Raw genomic sequence first — 21,995 nt, 5'->3', positions numbered from 1 at the left:
AAACAGCAGTTGATAAACAATAACTAATAAAGATAAACAACAATCAACAAAGACAAACAATGACAGAGCAACAATGTATACAGTTTACTGAGGTGTCATTCCAAAGCTCTGTGTACCAATTAAAGAATCCCTCTAATCACACAGTGACTTGTGGGAGCACTTTGTTACATTGCAAAGGAGACATCAACAGCAACATGGTGAGCGCTGCACATGTTTACAGCAAGCATTGTCGTTATTACACAATTAATACCACTGTTGGTATTACATTTTAGTGCAACTCACACCAACTACTGTGTGGAGCATGCACAAGGATTCCCTTTGCAGTGGATGTTTGACAACTTCGCACTCGGTGAAATTTAGGGTAAGATTGTTGTTTTATTCAAATAAAGACAAAGCGACACTTAGAAAGCAGAAGACGGGATGTGTTTATTTTACAAGCGTTTAACCAAAGTCTATCCTTTCCCATTCCCTAACCAACCTTAAACATAGCTCAGGAGGGACTGAGCTTCAAAGCTTCAAAGTCCCGCCCTACCATCGATCCAGACCATCTACCGAGGACTTGCTTGCTGTACTAAAAGGCAGCACTTCCTACTGTAGAAAAATATGCTGCCACTGAACATAATACAGTTAACAATTCTTTTTCCCTAAAAACGTAATTTGGTAAAACAAATTAGTAGTGTGTAAATTGATTTTTAGGAGACAGGGTTGGCAAGCCCATAGAACAGATTTTCTCCAGTTGTAAAAAACCTTCTACGCCTCTTCATCTTGTCACACAACTCACAGTAAGTTTGCTCGTTAAATATTAAAGTTACGTAACAAAAGTAAGGTAAAATAAGTCAAAATCAACTTGGTTTTACAGAGGACACGAACAGCAGTCTCCTGTGTGAAAGTCCTGTGTTTGTTTGACCCAATCGTCTCATACAGACATTACAGGATGCCACGGTATCGAATGTTTAGGGTCACGGAACAAGCATCTGTCTTTGATGAGTTTGGACTCAAAACGGTTTGAATATCTGCCGGCTGTGTAAACATCACTTTATCAAGTACATTTGACCTCAGTTGAAATGGATTCATTAACTTGTACCCCAATTATGTACGGCAAAGCATTATTACATAGGAAAATATAAATTTCAAATTAGGATGTTGCGTAGTAACCGACAATTATCAGAACAAGGGACAAGAAAGGGAAGAAGAACATCCTGACCAGCTCTTCCCCCTAAAATCTAGGACACCTCTTTCCAAATGTCGACATCTAAGCAAAAGTACTACTTTAATGAGTAGAACATGGCAATCTAACAAACACACAAAAACACACACAGAAATTCAGATACATTATGGATCGTTCCCACAACCGAGCTTGCTTGTTACTCGCTTGCCTTCCCTCTCCCTCTTTGTTCTCAATGATTTCCCTGTGCGTCTAATCAATATGAGACAGAACAGAGCAGGGCAGGGCTGATTGTCCTTGTTGTACCAAGGAGAAGGGAGGTGTTAGATGCACCAAAATCCAATCGCAGGACAGCAAATTGTAGGAAAGTTACTGTGGTTTTGGTTCACCTGACTGGTGACAAATCTTATATTTGATAGTAAAGTTGTAAATATTTTGAGTAGATAGTGAATTTTGCTTTGTTTTGTAAGGAACAGCATCGTAAGAGACAAATCGGCTACCCTCTGAATGTCAAAGACAGCACTGCCTTTGCAGTGATCACTGTGATCACAACATGAAAGGAATGAAGAGAAGGAGGGAGACAAAAGATGAAAACAAAGTTGTTGTTTTTCTGCCAAACTTGCAATCGATCCTGTATCAAGTTGACCCCAAGTATAAAAAAACAGGCATAAACCATAATGCAAGAGATCTGCTTTTGTTTAATGGGAACTCTAGTGGGAAGATACACTTTTCTCAAAGGCACGGTTCAAAGAGAATGTGGCTCTTTCTAAATTTTAATGATTTCCAATACTTTGACACAAACCCCAACTTTTTAATCCAAAAACAGCTAGGGGCGGGTTTACTCTTTGGGTTTTTAGAAGCTAATTAGATGGTGTACTTTGCCTTCCCACACCATGCCTCATTTATCTGGCTGCTTCACAGAAAAAACTCAAAAAATGTGGTGAGAAGTGGGCCTAATTGATGACATTGTTTCTTTTAGGCATTGGAGGATTGTAACCTCAATCAAAACATTAATGTGAAGTATACTTCTCTAATGTTTTAGGTTCATGGCATTGTGGATCTTTTGTTAAACCTCTGACTTTGGGCCACTCAAATATTCAAGATAATGAGCGCGCCATGTGCTTAGAATACATATTTTTCTACGCTTCTTGTCTGTATCCACTGATATATAGCCGAGCAGAAATGCTATGAAATATCATAAGTGAAAAACAAGAATACTAAGTGCAAAAATCTATTTTCTGACAACATCAGTTGTTTGGAAATTCATTAAAATTTGAGTGAACAGTTGGATGTGCAGGTGGGGAGAGGAAAACGGAGGCCACGGAGTCAATCATTTTCCCAATCCCTACTTCAAGGACTCATAAAATGTTGTCTGTAATTGGGTAAAATTGCAAGATCTCGTAGGAACCCAGAACCATTAAGTCCCATTAGCACTTTAGTCATTTAGAGACCTACTACAGAAATACATGTAAAAAAATAACTTTTGGTCCAAACTTTGAATCAGAAAACTACAGTCGTGCATTCATTAAATAGCAGGTTAGGACGAAGAAGGCAATATAAAGTACGATGGAGGTAATGGAAGAAACAAAGTTCTCTCTAAATGTTTTAATCTACGCATAGAGGTCAGTCTTTTACTCGCTGGGATGTAAGACAGAAACAAGGGCAAAGCAGGATGCCCTTAATTTAGTTTAAAGCATGGATCTCTCTCTCTGCATATACGACTCTGAGCCCTGCTGGCTATCATTCTTGCTCTTCAATCAGCTGCTGTTTTACACCTGGGACACCAGGTGAATTAAATTAACAGCAATTACCAGCCCAAGACACACCAGCAGCACTGAGGATCCTGACCACTGAATTAAACAAGAGAAGGACAGAAGAAAGGGACAAAGACAAGACCAACTGACTCCATCAAAGCTTCTTCCAGGGGATGACCTCACCATGGGATCTGTTTTAATACTGTAGAGGGAAAGACACAAGGACAGAGAACACAAACACATTCTCCTTTGACTGTGTCACGGTTTGATCTCACAATGCTAAGCTTCTTGAGATGGTGAGAATAGAAGCTACATGAGTGTACAAAAAAACCCAGTGAAAAAGTGAAAGAAAAACACATTCTCATTAGGAGTAGTACCCTGAGGGAGTAGTTGTTGAGGGGAGGGAGGGTCAAACGCATTCCCAGTGTTATAAATTGCTTTGTGTTGGGGGTTTTCCACTTGGGAAAGAATAGATGGATAAAGCAGTTCTCCCCAGCCAGTTACGGGGGTTGATCTATTGGTAGAAATTAAAAACTCTTACATTTCACCACTGAATTAAACCAAAAGAGGTTTGCTATGTTCATGAATTTGCTGAAATCCATGAAACATTTGAGAATGTTAGGGAGCAGATTAAAATAACAGGCCAATTCCCCAAAAAATCTGCCACACGCAGTTACTACAGCAAAAATAATTAGCGTCTATATAAAATACATGAGAACAGAAATAGGATGAACAAACTAACTAACAACCTCCTGTCATTTACGGATACGGACACGCTGAACATTTGGGCAAATGCATCCTCGTGTTTGGAGGAGAGTATTAGCCATAGAGTCCAGTAGAAGGCTCTTATGGAACTAGGGTTACAATACAGTAACTATTGTCACAGATATATATACACGTTGCACTGTGTTTGAATGATTATCTTTTTTGCGAAAAATAGTGGTTTCTTCTACTAAGAAACATTTTGTATCTGGCGCTGTATCTGAGGAAATGATTATCCCGATGTCCCTTTTCAAACTTTTGCCCTACAATATTCAGCCCTTTCTAAATAAAATCCGTTCCCATGCCCCCTGAGTCTGATAGGGCTCCCGGTTCTGCAGTCCTCTTTAGCTTTTTTCAGACGGAAGGATAGATAGATACATGGAAATAGAGCGAGGGAGTGTCAGGGGGGGGGGGGCACAGAGCACAAATCCTTCTCCGATGCCCTTGCCTGTGTTAGGGCTAACTCTCCCTAGGGAGCCTCCTTATGACCCCAGGACTTGGATAGAGGGGAAGGAGGCACCGAGAGAGGGATAAGAGGATGAAAGAGTGAAAGGAAACAGAGAGATATTGACTGCACAGCAGCTTGTATCTCTCTGCTGTGGAGCCAAGCATCAGATGAAGTTGGAGACCTAAGGTAACCCAATGTCCACTATAGTGTGTTGATGTGTGTTGATGCTGCAGTTTGAGACTCCTCAAACTTTTTTGGGTCAGTTAATTGATTTCCGTGTCTCTGTTAGAGTAGTGCTCTTCCTTGCTGTGTTTTGCAGTGGTGCAAATTGCATACTATAAATTCAAAGACTCTTGTGTATTAATACCTGTGTAAGAATCATGCACAAATAAATAATAAAAAATATATAATCGCAGAAGTGTTTATATTTGTGTTCAGTGTATATTAGCCCCAGAAGACGACTGTGGTCTTCCCAATACATCTCCAGATCCTGAAACTTCACCAGCAAACAATCTAAAGAGAAATATGTCATTGCTGACTGTACTGCTGGATGGACAAGTGACCGCTGGAGAATGCAGGACCAACACACCAGAGTTTAGCAACAAAGAGAGGCACACAACAACAGAACCTTGAGGATTAGGAACTAGAACTAAAACAGAGTTAAAATAAAAAAGGATGCAGATTATAGCTGCATCAAGGCTGTCTGTCTGCCTGACTGTCAATCTAGCTCTCCAGCCACTCATCAGTCCGTTTAGCTGTGTTTAGTTTTTTAATGGCCTGATTGAAGTCGTTCCCTCTTTACCTCAATCTCTGTCTATACCTTTGGCAGCTCGCTTACAGTGTTTATTGAGTGATTTCAGAACTCATGTCACTCATTTTGCCAGAAATATATTTTTTAGACACTCCTCTCTCTCGTCTCAAAATTTGTGGACAGAAAATGACTTCCATCCAAAACGACAATGATAAGAACAACAGCAAGAAACAAAAGTTTGACGTTGTCATCTCAATAGAAATAGTCACATCCAAGTGAAATGTTATGGACAAAGCAATAAAATATGAATGACATGGGAGAGGTGGGAAGAAGTTTAAACAACAGATATGTGGTGTATCAAAAAAAGAAATTATACTGTTATACTGTTTAAATATTGTCAGTAAAGGATGAGTTGCATCACAGAAAAGTAAAGGTGGTTAAAAAGCAAAAGTATTAGCAGAGGGAGAGAGAAAGGAAAGTATTCCAAAACAAGAATTGTGAAACAAACACAATAAACCACAGCAGTCAATGTTTATTCTCTGAGTCTATGAATATTAAAGAAAGCCTGAAGTTGGAGCCTCAAATCACAGTCGATACACGCACAACACACAATAATGGCAACACTCAACAATCAAAGGTTATGCGAAGATAACATGTTTTAAGGTCTGTTTATGGCTCAATTTGTCCTTGATTTGGTCAAAATGCACCGGTTGTTCAAAAGCTGGTTTTGGTCTTGATTTATATCACTCAGGGCTGCGCTATGGTTTGATTAAGGCCATGTTCAGAGCGAGCACTGCCTGGAAAAACACCGACTCCTCACTCAATAAACAACTACTGTGTTGGCACAGTGAAAGTTTTTCATTCCTGATGCCTGATTTTTCTGTTTTGCAAATTCATACTCATCTCCCCTGAGACAATATGTCTCCAATTTTGCTCTTTATGTCTAATTATTATTGTTAACTTTTCTTGTTTACCTAAGGCTGCATTCACACCGCGGTTGTGGCTTCTGGAGTTAAAGTGCTGCCTCGGCCACATTTTGCACTGATAATGAAAAGCAGTTTTGTCGCTGGAATCGCTGCTTCTATCAGTAAACTGTACCGACAACTACAAAAGCTGCTCCAGTCAGAGAAACATCTACTACCAACTTTTCTACAGCTACTTCCTCCACTTTCAGTCTGTTTGTTGTTGTTGTTGTTGGCTGCCTACATTTTGTCAATCCCCACTTCTTTTTGTCATGTTATTTAGTCAGTAAACTGTCATGAAGGATTCTCTAAGATGTTGAGGTGCGCTGCTTAAAAAGATGCCAGGCACAACACAAGCGACTGCTTTCTGTCTGCCCCCCGGCCACTCCACGTACACTTTGAAGTGGAAAAGCAGTTTGAAAAAAGCTGAAGAGTGTGAACACGGCGTTCAGTGGCGATCACACTGAAGGCTTTGAAAACGAACGGCACAGCCTTCCTGGAGTGTTCTCTGGAAAGCAGGCTGCCGAACACGTCGTTTCTGTGCTACTATACCCAGTTCTAGCTCCGTGTTCTGCATTCATGTCTCTTTAGCTTCTGAAAGACTCCTGGAGCTTGATGATAGAAATCCTTACTGCATCCCTCTCTGGTCACTGTGAGTGGCACCTGCCTCTATACTTCTACTTTGACTGAGAGGGAATGCAAATACAAATGGTGCGGCGGTGCAAATGTTATTTTTATAAGATTGTGGAGTTTGATTCCTCAACTTGTCAAGTGTTTGTTCCCCACATTCAACTTGCTTGGTTCGTGTTTGCCCAAATGTGACTAAATGTAAAATGTCTGATCCAATCTGAATTTCTTGACCTGTATTTCCTCGTGTAAAGTGCGTGCCGTCTATCTTTCTTCTGTTTCCCTCTTTTCCTCTCTCCCTTGCTCAACGTTAAACTGTAAGATAGATCATTAGCTTTAAATGGACTTCAATCCGCTCATTACATGTCCCATTTACCTTCACCGCATAACGCTCTACTTTTCATAACGAGACAGAAAAAGAATGGGGAGATGGAGGCAGAGAGAAGAAATGCACACGTGGGAAGATCTAGACAGAATGAGAACGACAAAGACAAAATTGCGACTGCGAATGAGAGAGTTAGTCAACAAGAGAGAGCTAGGAAGTGGGGAGATGAGGACAAAGATACCACGAGAAGAAGGAGACAGACAGAAAGATAAAGCGTTCCAACCAGAAAGGGATTATAATCTTGGGTGAATAAAGTGCCCGTGAATTAAGAAAAGAGAAGATAACCTGTACTTAAGTTTTCCGTATTAATCCAATCTCTACCAGCATTGTGAAACATCTAACAAACCTCATATTAAAACTGAAAGAAAATCCTCGTGATAATGACTATAGGCTTCAGCCCATTGTTTCTTTCCCTCCCATTTAACAGCTAATGACTGACGACAGACAGGGGCAAGTATCTCAAGCATGTAATCGCCTTTTTATCAGTGTTATTTTTCTATAGCTTTCATTAACCCTGCAGCAGGTGATGCAGTGGAGAGGTCAGTGCAATATGTGTGTGTGTGTGTGTGTGTTTCACTTTATGCATGTCACTTGCTGTTCTTGATGTATTCATACGCTTGCACTGACAAAGCTGTGTGTGGGGTGATAGGTGGTCTCACGTCACATAAATTTGTGTTTTATTGCAGGTTTTAATCCATAAATTCCTTGCGTGTGTCTGTGCACTTTAATGGGTGGGTTGTACTTAATGCGTTCTAGGTGTGTCAGTATATTTATTTTATGTTTGCACATTTATGTGGATGAATTTTGTGCGCATGCATGGTTAATATAATATTTACAAGGCACATTACGTGTTTTTTAACTGCAATAATTAGTTTTATGTAACTCCACAGAATTGCTAATGATATAAAACAGTCTTAAACACGATGAAAACAACCGTTGTCGTGCGTTTGTAGCAACAGTCACTGGAGTGCTTCCCTTTTTTCTTTGCTCACCTTCACCGCGGGTTTCCTCGCCTTGCTTATCTGCAGTGACCCGTCCACTGACCCAATGTTCTCGCTCCTCCTCCACCTTGTATCCTTCCATCCCCACCTAACTCCACACCTCCCTCTATCACTTCTCGGTTTCCTTCAACTAATCTCACTCAAGACGCCTCCTCCTCTCCTCTCCTTTGATCCCTCAGCATGTATGGGGTCCTATTTCCTCTACTTCCCCATTTGCTTCACTTTCAACCATTCGTTTGTCTCTCTCTGTCCGACCATCTCATATCTCTGTGCACAATAATATACATTTATCTCTGTCTCTCTAAATCTATTTAACAGTATGGTTCTTTTCTTTTTAGGTTATTGCTTGGAATAATATAGTGAGAAGAGAACGGGGAATACTGGGGAAAAAGAAAGAACACATTTTACAAATGCCCCATACTGCATTCAAACCCAGAATTGGGCAATTACAAGTCTAGGATCACTGAGAGAACGAGGCACCCCTTCATCTTACTTTCCATATAGCCAAGCTACATACAAAACATGGGCAATGAGAATGAAGGTAGTGGGAATACTTTTAAACTAAAAGAGTGGCACAAATGGAGGGAGATAGCTTTGGTTCAGGCAATACTAACTAGCAACCATTTGCTTAATTTACCATTTATTCAATGCAACAAAAGAAAAAAAAAACTTCAGACCCTGTTAAGGTGCCTGTAAATGTTTTAGAGAGGGATACGCCATTGATGGCGCAGCTAGCAAGCTTGATGCAAGCTGATTACATGCATGATTGAATCAAGAAATGAAATGCTCAAGAAGAGTATCAGGTAACCAAGTTCTCACATTTAAAGATAATGTCATGTGGTGTGATCAGCCTATGTCTCGCAGAAAAACACACAAATCCTGCAACCTTTTTAGTTGACAAGTGGGCCTTTTTACTTTGGTTCAATATCTTAAATGTCCCCATTTTCCCCACAAAAGTGGCTATTTTGCACACACCAAATGCCTTCATATTTTTCTGTATCCCATTATGTGCTGCTGCTACAACTAAATCTCCCTGCGGGAGCCAGTTCGATTTAATCTATTCTTCTATACACTAACTTCCATCCCCTCTTCCAGAACTCTTTCCCTCCGTCACCCTTCTCTGCCCCTCTGTCTTCTTCTTTTTCTCTATCTTTTGATTGTCCTCTTCATCACCCCTACTCCAGCCCTGTTTATTCTCCCTCTATCCAGTCAATTATATCTCTTCCTCCTCTCTTCGCTCTTTTCTCTTGTACACAGCATTCCATGCATCTTGGTTTCCTCCGTCACCTTGTCAGCTTTGCCTCTCCACCTCCCTTCCTCCCTCCATGTTTGTGTTTTCCTCCCTGGTCAAAAGCTACTTCAGCTAAATCCTGTCAACAGACAATGCCTGAATGAAGCTGAGACATTAGTAATGAAGGAACCCCACACGTGCATGACAGACACACAGAACACACTTCAGGAGAGGGGATGTGGAGAACAAACATACATTCAGCTGATGTGATCCATCCTATTGCAGTTACAGGAAAACCAACAGTCTGAGCTATTGCAATTGTAAGCAACTTTAGATCGGACTGAGCTTAGCCTGCGTTTCGTTCTTGAGGAGCTGCCTGTGGTCACAAGTACTCTGTTTCATACCTTCCTTTTTTCTATTTGGACAAGACTTGCCCTCATTAGCTCACAACGGTGTGAGGCAACTTGGTCTGATGCAAACTGTGTCTTATAGAATTCAAGTACAAGCTGAAAAGCCGATAAAGCCTTCCCGTAAATAGGAGAAACCGAGCATACACCGAGCACTACATGTGTTCAGGTGCATGTATCAGTGGAAGGCTCCACTTGGTTAAAGCCTGACCCTGATACACTGAAGCCCAGAGGTGTTTTGTTCCCTCTGTCAGGCCTGTCAGACAGCCAATCAGCAGCATACCCGTTTCTGCAGTGAGCTGATTATACATCTTTAGCGCACTGTGCCACAGGACAGGCTAGCTAACTCAGCAGTTCACATTTTTACTCAACAACATACTTTTTGTTTCTCCTAAAATTGTTATTTGTGGTGTTACTATCTCAGAAATTATTCATAAGAACACACATTTTATAAATATTCTACCACAATTAAAATATTAACAACAAAGGGAACGTGTAAAGTGAGTCAATGTGCCAGACTGCACACACGCCCACTCACACACACACATGCAAACCCACACAATCATTTAGAGTACTTACTTTAGGTCTTGGAAAGGTTCTGCCCTTACATGTGATGTCTCTACAGAATGGCTGAACACCACACCTTCATTCCCTGTAGAAAGAGGAAGAGTGGATGAAAGGAGTGAAAGCCTGCACATCATTGCATCATACGTCTATTGTTGGAGCGGAGGCAGACACTTAAAATGTGTTGACTTTAATCAAGCATTCAAAGTAATCTTAATCTTTCCCTAACCTTAAAGTATTTTAAGAGACTTTGAACTACAAGTCAACCATCAATTTTTGCTGATTCTGTACAGGATTTTTCTAAGTGGCATAACATTCCCCCATACAAAAACACATTTTACTAATGCAGTATGAACATAGTCGTTGGTAAAAAAGGTTGGCTCTGATATAATGCAGTGCTCAACCCCCCCCTTGTGCAGCAAGCACCCCTGCTTTAGCCTGCAGCCCTGAACAGATGCTCCAGGAAGTGCTGGTCATGGCTCCCGCTGAGACCGTAAGAAAGCGTGTTACAACATCAGCACTGCCAAAAATGTAAAACTGCACAAGAGAACTGTGCTCATTGGCAGGATCAACGGTGCAGTTGTACATCCAAAGGACCACAACTTGGAGGTAACTGTTGCTGTTATTAGTTGAAACGCAGTTTTCTGAGGTTTATTCCACTGAACACTGCACAAATAGGTGTCTGAGCAACTGCCAGCAGAAGGAAACAAGAGAAGAGAACAAGCTCCCGGTTCTTTCGACTCTAGCGATGTCAGTTAAAGGTTTGGTGTGTTGCTTCGTTGGATTGCTACTCTTTACAACGATGTTTCTCACTTTGTCAACCACCGGCCGTGTTTGTTCCAGCTCCTGACTGCCTTCCTTTTGGTTTCACTTCTATATTTACAATTGTCTGAGATGCTCTCCTGAGCTCTGTGTACATGGAATGTTTATGAGTTGTCACAGGTGGCACCTTTCGTGGTACAGCATACCCATGACGTGTTTGAAAGCAGAAGCAGTGCTTTAGAAGCAGCACAATTCACACTGGATTTACATTTTGACTAATGGAAATCACGAGTAAGTAGGGGTGTGAGATATGACAATATTAGAAAGTGAACGATTAAAATGCTTCCATCACCTGCCTTTACATAGAGAACGTCAGTATCGTGTTACAGTGCACACTCTATCAGTTGTAATTATGGCTATGGCACCATTATCTCCTTGCTGTATGAAAATATCCCCAAAAGCAATAAACTCGCTATCTCTACTTTAAGCAGCCAGATTTGGGGACGAGCGAGGATTAAAGATCGAACACTTCTAGACATCGCCACCTTTTAGGGTCTCCACACACGCAGCGGAGAGGAGACAAAGAGGAGGCAAAGTGAAGCTAACGTTGTTGGTACTGGTTACAAACATGCTTGGTTGTGAACGACACGCTAACATGCTGTGTTTTTTGGTTTTTAGATGAGCTAGATCAGAGCTTAAAACACATTGGTGATGCTGTTTTGCCAATATTGTTCGAATGAAGTTTGCTGAAGTTATCTCATGTAGCCGGAAAAAGCCTTTAAAATGCTACATTGTTTGTCTGTGACCGGTCATATGGTAACTTAGCTTACCATATGTTTTGCTTTAATGCAAACTCAACCACTAGCATTTACTCCTGGTGTTACAGGAGTAACAGGCGAATCACGTGTAAAAGTGACATATTTTCTTTTTAAATAAGAGCTGTGCAGTGGATCTAATTCATGCTGATGTAAAGAGTATTTTGTTTCCTTATAGCAACATATGTTATTCTGAAAACGGCATGGATGTGTTGATAATTGCATTCCCAATGCTCAGTTTCTTATCTTTGACCTCAATCAAGATGTTGGCAACATTCTTTCATGGACACATCTAACCAGGCCAGTGTGTGTGTGTGTGTGTGTGTGTGTGTGTGTGTGTGTGTGTGTGTTTTGTATTTGAATAAGTTGAATTGGGTTTTGTGTGTTCTTGGAAAATAAAATAACAGAACTAGTGATGTATTCAAACATGGACACAAGTAAATGCACACATATACAACTCATTCCTTTTGATGCACTAAAATTGAACAAGAGATAATAAGTAAATGAGAGAGAAAAACAAATGTTAATAGTGCACCAAAACATCACTTCTTTCATTTTACTTAAATTGCCTTGTCTCTTTTTTCCTCTGCAATTATGCTCACCTGACTTTGCTCAGACCTCTCATGTATCTGTCTCTTTTTTGGCTTTCTTCCTCTCTTCCTCTTTCACTTCCCAATGTATCTCTCACTTGTTCTAACCTTTTTTTATTCTCAATTCAGCACAAAAATTGCTCTGCCTGCTGACCCAAGTCTTGTTTGGCTGCACTAATCAGGAGCACTCTGTTTAACAGCCTACAACGTGTGTGTGTGTGTGTGTGTGTGTGTACTGTAAGCCGTGTGCGTCCTCAAGTAACCTTGTTTCACAAATTAGTCTGAGCCCACTGTTCCTCCACCCCTGTTCAGCCCATTCGTGAATCAAGAAACAGAAATCTGATCTACAACTTATGTATTTATAGCTTCACCATGAGGCCGTGTTTTACGCTGGTGTGATTGATACTGCCCTTTTAATCACAAGTCAGACAGCGATAAAAGTCATGATGATGTCGTTATCTGTCAGATATCTGAACGCAGAATAAATTTCACTTCAGGACAGCATTCTGTGTGGCAGACAACAGGCCTGTCTCGCTCTGCCTTATGGAAGTCCTTACTAATTCATCTGTACTGCAAAAACATTTTGGAGGCATGACAATTGCCAAAATCAAAGACCTCATATAGCGAATATTAAAGGTAAAAAAGAATGCTATGTATGCATTCAGTGGTGCTGCATGGGACTTCATAAGCTCTAGAAAATGTGTTTTCTTCTTGACAACCTGCTGATCGGTGAAGTAGTGTGAAGCCACTGGCAGGAGTATTGCATCACCCGCATGCGTGCATTGCGCATTCTTGTGCACATGTATAAACACCACGTTGGTCATCGCATATAGTATAATTTGCGTTGTACAATTTGTGCGTACCCCTACCTGTGACTCTCAGTTTCTCGGTGCCGATGCTGATCTCCTCTTCGTCTGCAGAGAACAGAACTCTCTCTCCATCTGTACTCCTCACCTCAAACCTCTGACAGTGAGCCTCTACCATTTCTGAACCTGTAGAGGTGGGAGAGAGAGGAGAGAGAGAGAGAGAGAGAGAGAGAGAGAGAGAGGGGCACCGGGTGAAGAGTTATAACAGAGGAGCATTCAAGGCACATAAAAGGGGTCATCTGGTAGATGGTTCTTTCCAAAGCTTCTTACAAAACCCTTAGTGCACAAAGGTTTGTATTGAACGACCACAGAGAGATTTGAACTCTGAACCCCCCCGCTTCTTTAAGTGTGGTCCTGCTGTGTACAAATGCCGGGACCACTACTGATGTGACACGTAGTCATTAGGAGCTTACAGAAAAAATCGTTTTGTCTGGGTAGGAACATACAAAACGACAGACACGGCAGACACTCCACTTATACTCCACAGAACAAGCTGTTGGTTGGAATTACTCTCTACTGAAGAAACGATCAATATGAGAACCGTTGACAGTGTGCTCTGTGGGTTATTCGAGGTAAAGAGGGGGCTGTTTCAGGAAAGGGTATTTTTGAATGTACTTAATTCTATTCTGGTCAATTGAAGTTGGGTAGCAGCCTACATGTCAGATGGAACATCTCAAAACCTTAGCATACAAAACCCAGATCTGTATGGCCAGATACTACTAAAGGTGATACAGATGCTTTCTTTTAGTTACTTGGCTGATGACCCTCTTTCAAAACTAGCTTACACGGGTTGGTTATGTATAATCACTTTACATCAGCCATTGATACTAGGAACAGACATGAAATAACATAAAAACATTGCAGATTATTATTCCATAGATTGTTTTTTAATCATGGAAGCCAAGTGGTGCATGGGCAGGTTGTGTAATACACACGCTGTCACAGTAAAGATGAATTGCAAGCTGGGACCTTAGTGGTGACATGTTATAATTAAAAGTCAAATAACAGACATGGCCACGTTGTGTTTGGAGTTCGTAAGGTCCCTGTGAAACTTAAGAATTCTAACTTTCACCTTCAATTACATTTTCCCTCATGATTTTGCCTGGAGGACAAAAAAAAAAAAAAAACATCCTTTGAAGAGAAATGCGAGGTGTGACAAAGAAAATATATGAATAATTGTGGACAATATTTTGGACAAATTACATAGTTGTTGAAGTGCTCATTCTAAAAGATCAAAAAGGAAGTTATACATATTTATGAATATATTTATGTGTACAAAGTGTGTTCTACAACACAAAGACATAACAAAATAAAAAAGAGTGAACAGATGGAGAGAATTTACTCAACTATGGCAATCACCAGAATATATTGTATTACAATTATATACATTCTCAGAGCAGATATGAGGCTATTGTCTTTGGTGATCTGATAGCGAGCTACTGATTGTTTAGTTTTTTGCCGAGTACAACAACTGAAAAAACATTGTAGATTAGTGGCTGGTGCCTTTTCAAGAAAACATTGGCAGTGAGATTTAAAAAAAAACATAAATCTACCAACAGAGTTGCCAAATTACCAACAGTGGTCTTGTTAGCAGTATTCTCATTTTGTGATTTGGACTGTTAGGTGCTGCCATGCCAAAAGAAAAGTATCTCTCCCGTTTCCCCTTTCTTCACTGTCTGGTCTCCCAGGCTATTACAAGTGTCAATTAGAAACCCAGAGTGCCTTGTCAGTAATAATCAAACTTTATTAGCAGCCATCAATCTAGGATTAAGCTCTTTTTCTCATCTCTCTCTCTCACTGTCTTTATCCATGTCCCTCTCTCCCTCCTTAAGCCTCTCACTCCTTCAGTGACTGTGTGAAAAAGCAATTGACATTTGTGTCGTTAAAGGACCACCCGAAAGCAAGGTGTGTGCATTTGCGTTACAGATGTAAAAGGAGGGGGGGTTGACAGTTAAAGAAAGGGGAGAGTATGGACAGAGGTGAATGAGAGAAATAAAAAAGAAGGTTTAAGTTGATGAAGTAGCTATGAAACGAAAGTGAAGCTGGTATAATTTGGAGATGTGCTGTGCTGGTTGCTGTCACAGACATCTAACTTGTTCTCTTTGGCTGCTCGGCTCAGCAGCTCGCAGTGAAGATTTCCAACATGGGTTCAGGTTAGCACATCTCCAAAGATTTGTTTTATTCACAGATTTGTCTTCCTTCTTGTCGTCTTATTAGAGGTGTATGCACGATTCTGAAACAGCAGGAGGTGTGTTGCTTCAATGATAGTGACAACTGCAAAAACATAGTCTGAAATGAAGGTAACGTATACATCAACTGTAGAAAAAGAGCAGCAGCATCAGACAAAGAGGTAATAGAAGACATTATGAGACTGTTGATGATGTAATGACTATTTACAGAAAGAGACAACTGCTGATACAATGATCTGTTCTTTAACTACAGTGTTATGACTCAATCTTCTCTTTGCACTGGGGCTGTAATGTGCAATTACTTAAGAATTGTGCCTATGGCTTTAGCGCTAAATTGAAATGAACCTGGGAAGAAAAAAAAAATGTTCATGCGATGAACAGAAACCAATTTGGTTCTCTATATGTGTGTGCACTCACACCAGCAGCAACACGACGAGACAAAGTGGCCAGAAGTCATTTGTTTAATGGCGGAAACATCTCCGCTGAGCAGTTTTGCTTCATGCAAATGAAGAGTGATGTGGTGTAGCAGTGGAAAATTAAACCATAGATGTGTTCCCTTTATGTTTTTTGAATGCTTTAAAACTTCTTAGGAGTTTAGTTTTAAATGGATGTGTCAGTCAGTAATCCTCTAAACCGGGAATTTAATAAAGGCTTATTATAGCCGTAGTCACTTCGGAAATGTTTGTTCTGTTAACACTGACAAACAGTGAAAAGAATAAAGCACAAGAAGCAGGGAATATCAAGGCTCTCTGCAGCAATCCGAAGGAAAGTTAGACACTTTGAAATGACATTACTCCATCGTCAGCAACATGAGAAGTGATTTGTTGAATTATAACTATCTGATCTTTTTAGTTTCATCTTGTTAGCGATCTGCAGGTAGCTAATGTTAATTCTGTGTGAATTAAGTGCTTTTGGGTCAATTAATTTGCCCCTGCATCTCCCATGATAACACCGACGTAATTCTGCTGTCACCAATAACAACAGGACTCCTCGTTAGGCAGACATGTTAATTGTTGCACTGATTTAAATAATCACTTCCTGACAGGATTGTCACAAGTGCCTCCCTCAGCAGGATTGTTCAGTAATGATGAAGCTTTAAGAATATCTCACTGGAAAAGAAAGAAGAACTATTACGGTACAGTGCATGTAAAGTGACGTCCTGAGTCAGATCTGAACTTCTTCACACCTCAAAGCTTATGACATGAGCTTCAGTCTGCTGAGCCATTAGCGTGCCCTGCAGATATCACAGGCATTGCAATGTTTCAACCATGGTGCCAGAGCTCTGTGTTTCATTTCTCACCACTTCAAAACACAAACACTGCATTTCATTTGGGATAATGAATGCATGCTTCGCTCACGTTTGCCTACATGCCCTGCTGTCACATGTTCATTTCTGGTTTTCATGGTTCACACAAAAACCCTTTTGGCAACTACAGCTCCATGCACATCCCTGCTTATTATACCATAACACATGTGCTGATGTTGAGGTCATTAACATCAGTTTCTGCAATATTTCCACTGTATGTGGGAATTTATCACAGTGTGGTGAACTTCTTTTCTTCATTTGGTCATCAATAAACTCATGTTTTAACATTATCAAACTTTATCACAGCCGGGAATCCACTGTCTTGCTCTTTTTTGAGCAGTTTTAAAAGAAAATGAAATAGGTATTATTGTGAAAATGTCCTTACGTTACATTCATAAAGAATCATGGGCACTCAGAATGAACACCATTCATCAATTATTCAACTAACTCTTTCACCTATCATTTACTTAATACATACTTAACAGCGACTACAGTAGCTGTTGAACACAGTGGAGCATTTAGCAACTAGAAAGCCAGGAATTGGTGGAAACCAAAACAGCGCTCATATTAAAGTAAATATTGGAATTACATGTATCTGGTGTCCAGAGACATGGCGTTTGAATGAATGCAAATGTTGCTTTGTGTCTGCTGGATGTGTATAAAGCAAATTGCTTGGATGGGTCAAAGAAGTAAGGAGGTCTACACAGACGGACAGCTAGGAATTGGCTATTACAGCCTTGTAGAGGTTTCTATTACATGTTCAAGGGCACATCAAAGTCAGTTTGGATGTTGAGGCTGGATAAAGTGCTTCTGATTCACTTCAACAACTGTTATCCACCAAAAGCATGATTCCCTGAACTACCCTGCCCCTGTCACTTAGGTATTTATTGCTTCTTTTCATCACAATTTTCAATTAACTGCCTCTGTTAGATGGATCCTTTTCTTGTTCTTGCATCTCAACTTCTGAATAAAAGAAAAGAAATAATTCATTAAACTTTTCACATACTTTAATGGGATTCTCCAATTTGTATTCTGTAATTAATGAAAAGAGGACATTAAAATGGTGCTTGTTTAATTTTTTCACTACTGAACATTAAAGCACTGAGGCCATAATAAAGTTATATGGGTTTGCTCTCCTGATTTTTTAATTTAAGTCTTTAAATGAGGGCTTCTAGCATGATGGGATATGACTCAATACGACACAGTAAAAGGGTTTGGGGGACAGGTACAAAAAAAGAGTGTTGGCTTAGCCACGTAAACACTGCATGCATGGCTGATTTTCCCAAACAGGTCAAGATGAATTTGAATTAAAATCAGCTTCAATGTGCTTTGTGAAGTGCCTCCCCAGCACCCTCACCTTTCCTCCCCTCAGCATCCCTCTCTCACATTCCTGAAGATGAGAGGTCACAAGAGTGGGTGAAATAGAATGTGACATTCATGTAAATATTTGTTCTCCACGCTCGTGTCAGGCCTTGAACAGTCTTTGCTTACATCCCTGGCCATGCATATTTGCATATGTGAATGCTAATACATACTCCAGCCAAGAAACATTCTTTAATTAGGCAGTTTCAGTCCTTTGGCTATGTGGAGAGAGACCATATTTTGTCTCATTTAAATCACTCTATAGTTGTCCTTAGGTCAGAATTCTGGCAATTTGCTAAATATAGCATTAAGGCTTGTGAAATATGAGGTTATATAACTTAAACTTTAGTGTCCTTGCGTTATAAGATGCAGATTTTATGACTGTTTTTAAGGTTTTTCTGGCTCTTTTAATGCTTGGCTGGATCTGGCCATTGGCTAAATCACTTTTCCCTTTTTATGAATTGGAGCAGAGCCTGCGATCTCCAGGCAGGGCCCATTCAACAGATACATAGTCAAGACAAAAAAGGTTAGGGGGACTTCAGGTCTCTTCAGCATCAGCAAAATCTACTTACTAGTCATAATAGCTGGCCTGACGGGATAAAGGGCATCTTTATGGCTCTACCGCTCTAAGAAATGTGTGCCTGTGACATACTCTGTCCTATACTGTATGATAAAAGAGATAATGCTTTGTAGTGAGTAAAATGGGCACTGCTCTGCCACGTGGAATAGTCATAGGCATAACTGTCACATATGGTTTGTACAGTCAATGTGAGTCTATATTTTCATATTCAGATTAATCACATTTAATCAAACAGTCACAAAGCCTATAGCTACAAGGTGTACAGTTTCAGAACAGGTTTTTGCAAAGTTTTAAGAAAGTCAAAGGCTCAAATTTCGTAAAAAAAAAAAAAAAAAAGTTTTCTCGACATATTTTTCGAGTGAAAAATGTGCTTTGTCAAACATACCGATATTCCAAATGAATACATTTGTCCAATTTATGAACTGTCAATCTATAGCTTTAGCGACTTCGTCTTTGGCTATGCACATCGGACCTCATGCAAGAACATTTTTGTTTACCTTTCTTAACTTTCTGTTCCCTTTTTTTCGTACGGTGGGTTCGTAAGAGTGTGCCACGTCAGTTTCAACAAATACTCCTAACTTCAAATAACTATGCAAATGACCAGTGTAAACATGATGAATGCCACCTGAGTAAATGAGCGTTCTTTCATGAGATGTGTAAATTGGCATATTAACGCCTAAAGGCTAAGCGTCCTGCATCATATCTCCTGTATTGAAGTCCTGCTTCTGAGATCCATGAAGGAAAGTCGATCATTTTTACCAGCGTCAGCAGCAGAATTACGGGACCTGCTAAAGCAAATTAATCAGGTAAAATAACGAGCGTTATTAACGCCGTTACACTTGAGGGTTGTCCCGATAATGAAATAAAGACGATCGATGAATGCAATGGGAGGGGTTATGATCAAAGTCGTTTTGCAGTTTGAGATGCTCATGTTGATATTGTAGTGTTATGCAATGACATCAATAGTCAATTTAAATTAGTGGTGATATCGTTAGGCTATATGAATACATTTAGAATTCAATCACGCTCAAATTCCAATTGCAGAGTCAAACGGGATAATGTCAAGTGAAATTCATAAAAGGTTTTCAATCAGAAAATTGGGTCAAAGTATTGAAATATCCAATTCATTAGTGAAAAAAATTAGGTTTGGTTAAAAACAGACTCATTGCACATCACTGACAGGTCTGGACTTACATATTGTGTTCTTACCTCGGAGAACATCGGTGAAAGTGCCTTGGTGTTTTTGCCCACATATTCAAACTAGCTCACAAACACGCTCGATTACAGCTTTAGATATAACATCTCTTAGGAACGTCCCTCTGTCTGACAAGCACAGGCACAAACCAAACCGTTATCTGACACCAACATCCACTGAATCAGACACTGAAAGACTTCAGGCAGGATTGCTTACTCGAAGAGAAAGTTTGCTAGCAGTGTTTTTTTCATTTCTGTCAACTAAACTCGATGAGCAAATTCTCCCTGAGACTATATTGGCATTAAGCCTCTCTTTGGCTATGCTCCAATGATCATCAACCCGGGCATACATATACAAAACACACTTGCCAAATTGACTCTCCCACTTAGTGATGTGGCCACAAGGACGGTTTCTTATTCATGTATGCAAACTATCTAATGTGTATGTGCATATCTGTGTGTTTATTACTAATCATGCAGTCGAAAGCAATGAACCAGAGCAAGCAGAAACACTACAACATCAAATATTTTAGGAATGGACAGAAAACAAGAGACAAGGCTGTGTCCTTCTTGTGTATCATTTTACAACTTCTGTCCTTTTGTTTTGTATTTAAAGCGAAACTGTACAGACCAACGAAAGATTACTTTCTATGTCAGGTGAATACATTTTGGCTTTGACTGGATTTCACTCACTAAACTTCCTGATTAGTTATTCAAACATGACGAGGCTTATCAGTGGATTACGATGAGCATTCTGTTGAGTGAGTCAGGCTGATATGCTTGTCAGTTCCTCTCCTGTCGAGAATGTCAAATTCAATGAATATTCAAAAGCCCACTGGGCTCTTCTGTGTGTTCTGCTCGGGAAGATGCTCCTAAGGGGAAATTGTGCAAACCACATTAAGCAACGCATGGCGCATGTGTAGACATTTTAATTGAAACGTATAAAATGTTTCTATCCGTCCTCCTTTTATAAAAAATAACGTTTATTTCCCTTTCAGCCAATGATTGTGTGCATTTAGTTCCACATTAGCTTGTGAGACCTTGTAGAAGTACAACCAATTGAAAACGTTTTGCTTTATCCATGTGGAGAAGTACGGCGTCCAGAAGCAAACATTCAAAGTGGAATGTACAAAATGCTTATTTCATCTATTATGTTCACTCTTCTGAAACCTTTCCCTTTTGCTAGATGCATGAATGATCCTTTATGTTTTATTGTATTGGTGTTTTAGCTGTCCCTGAATGTAAATATAATATGAACTTGAACAGAGAAGTATGTTGTTCTCTCTTGCAACCTCACATTTTCCAGACCCCTGAAAGTGGATTGTGATTATTCATTTGCTGCTAACTTAAAAAGACAATACTTTTTCAGTCTCGTCGCTGCTCTTTGACCACCAAAATATAACAAGTCCATCCTTGAGCCCAAGTGGACGTTTGTTTCAAATTTGGAAGGTTTCCCTCCAGGTGTTCCTGAGATTTTGCGTTTACGAAACTCGACTGGGATGATGTACGTGCGGACGGAAGGTCAACCCAAAAAAACATCATGCCTTGAACCCTAAAATGAATTAGCATTTTTGCACTTCCGGTTCTTTTGTCTCAAAGTCATTGGGATTTTTGGAATGGGCTTTGAGTGACATGACTGAAATAAGGTCTGTGGTAAACACAAGCTTTAAGATATCTCAACATTTTGTTCTACTACATTAACTATGTCAATAAGATTTTAAGTTTCTTAAAAAAGGAGGGTGCTAACAAGTTACTAAATGAGACAAATGAACATCATCACACCAAAGACAGTATGCCTTTAGCTTTGTGGGGGTGATGTTGAAGTCTTGGTGCATCTATTTATCTTAATAACTTGCAGAAGTGCCAGTAACTGACTACTTTGTATTTCCTCACAGGGTACAAGGTAAGTTGACGTTTCTTTTATTTGACAATGTGTTCCCTTTTCAATACGTTTTTTCTAAATGTATGTTTTGAGAAGTTTCCATACCGTCATTTGTTAAATGCCTACGCTGTGATAAACTGAGTTATCCACGGACTGTACAGTACAACAGCCTTGCCACAGTATATATCCTACCTTAGGAAGCTTATATAGTCCTGTTGACCCTGAAAAGTGTAAGTATTGTTGTATTGAATCGTTTCTATTCCTCTAACCCCTTTGTGTTTCTGGTCTGCATTGACAAAAATATAATGCATTCCAATACAACGCCACCACTAACTACAGCTTTAAAAGATATGGCCATGCGTGTCGCATCGCAGACAATCGAACAAAAAGAA

At 40.0% G+C, this 21,995-nt stretch overlaps 1 protein-coding gene across 2 annotated transcripts in view; it reads right to left on the bottom strand.

The window, feature by feature from the left end:
• Window positions 1-21,995, bottom strand: part of sgcz (sarcoglycan zeta) — a 121,767-nt gene that overhangs the window by 25,706 nt on the left and 74,066 nt on the right. Inside the window, exons 4-5 of one of the 2 annotated variants that reach the window (XM_076090757.1) lie at window positions 13,094-13,216; window positions 10,073-10,145 (exon numbers count right to left, since the gene is read on the bottom strand). In XM_076090757.1, the coding sequence (XP_075946872.1) occupies window positions 10,073-10,145; window positions 13,094-13,216 (196 nt within the window). The remainder of the gene's footprint in view (window positions 1-10,072; window positions 10,146-13,093; window positions 13,217-21,995) is intronic. The other variant, XM_076090758.1, reaches the window with a different exon arrangement.

This window comes from Anarhichas minor, unplaced genomic scaffold, assembly GCF_050575085.1.
Source record: "Anarhichas minor isolate MPS153535 unplaced genomic scaffold, ASM5057508v1 ptg000012l, whole genome shotgun sequence".
In the NCBI taxonomy this organism is placed as follows: Eukaryota; Metazoa; Chordata; class Actinopteri; order Perciformes; family Anarhichadidae; genus Anarhichas; species Anarhichas minor.
Note: the sequence above shows the minus strand (reverse complement) of the source record. Positions and strands in the feature narration are given on the sequence as shown.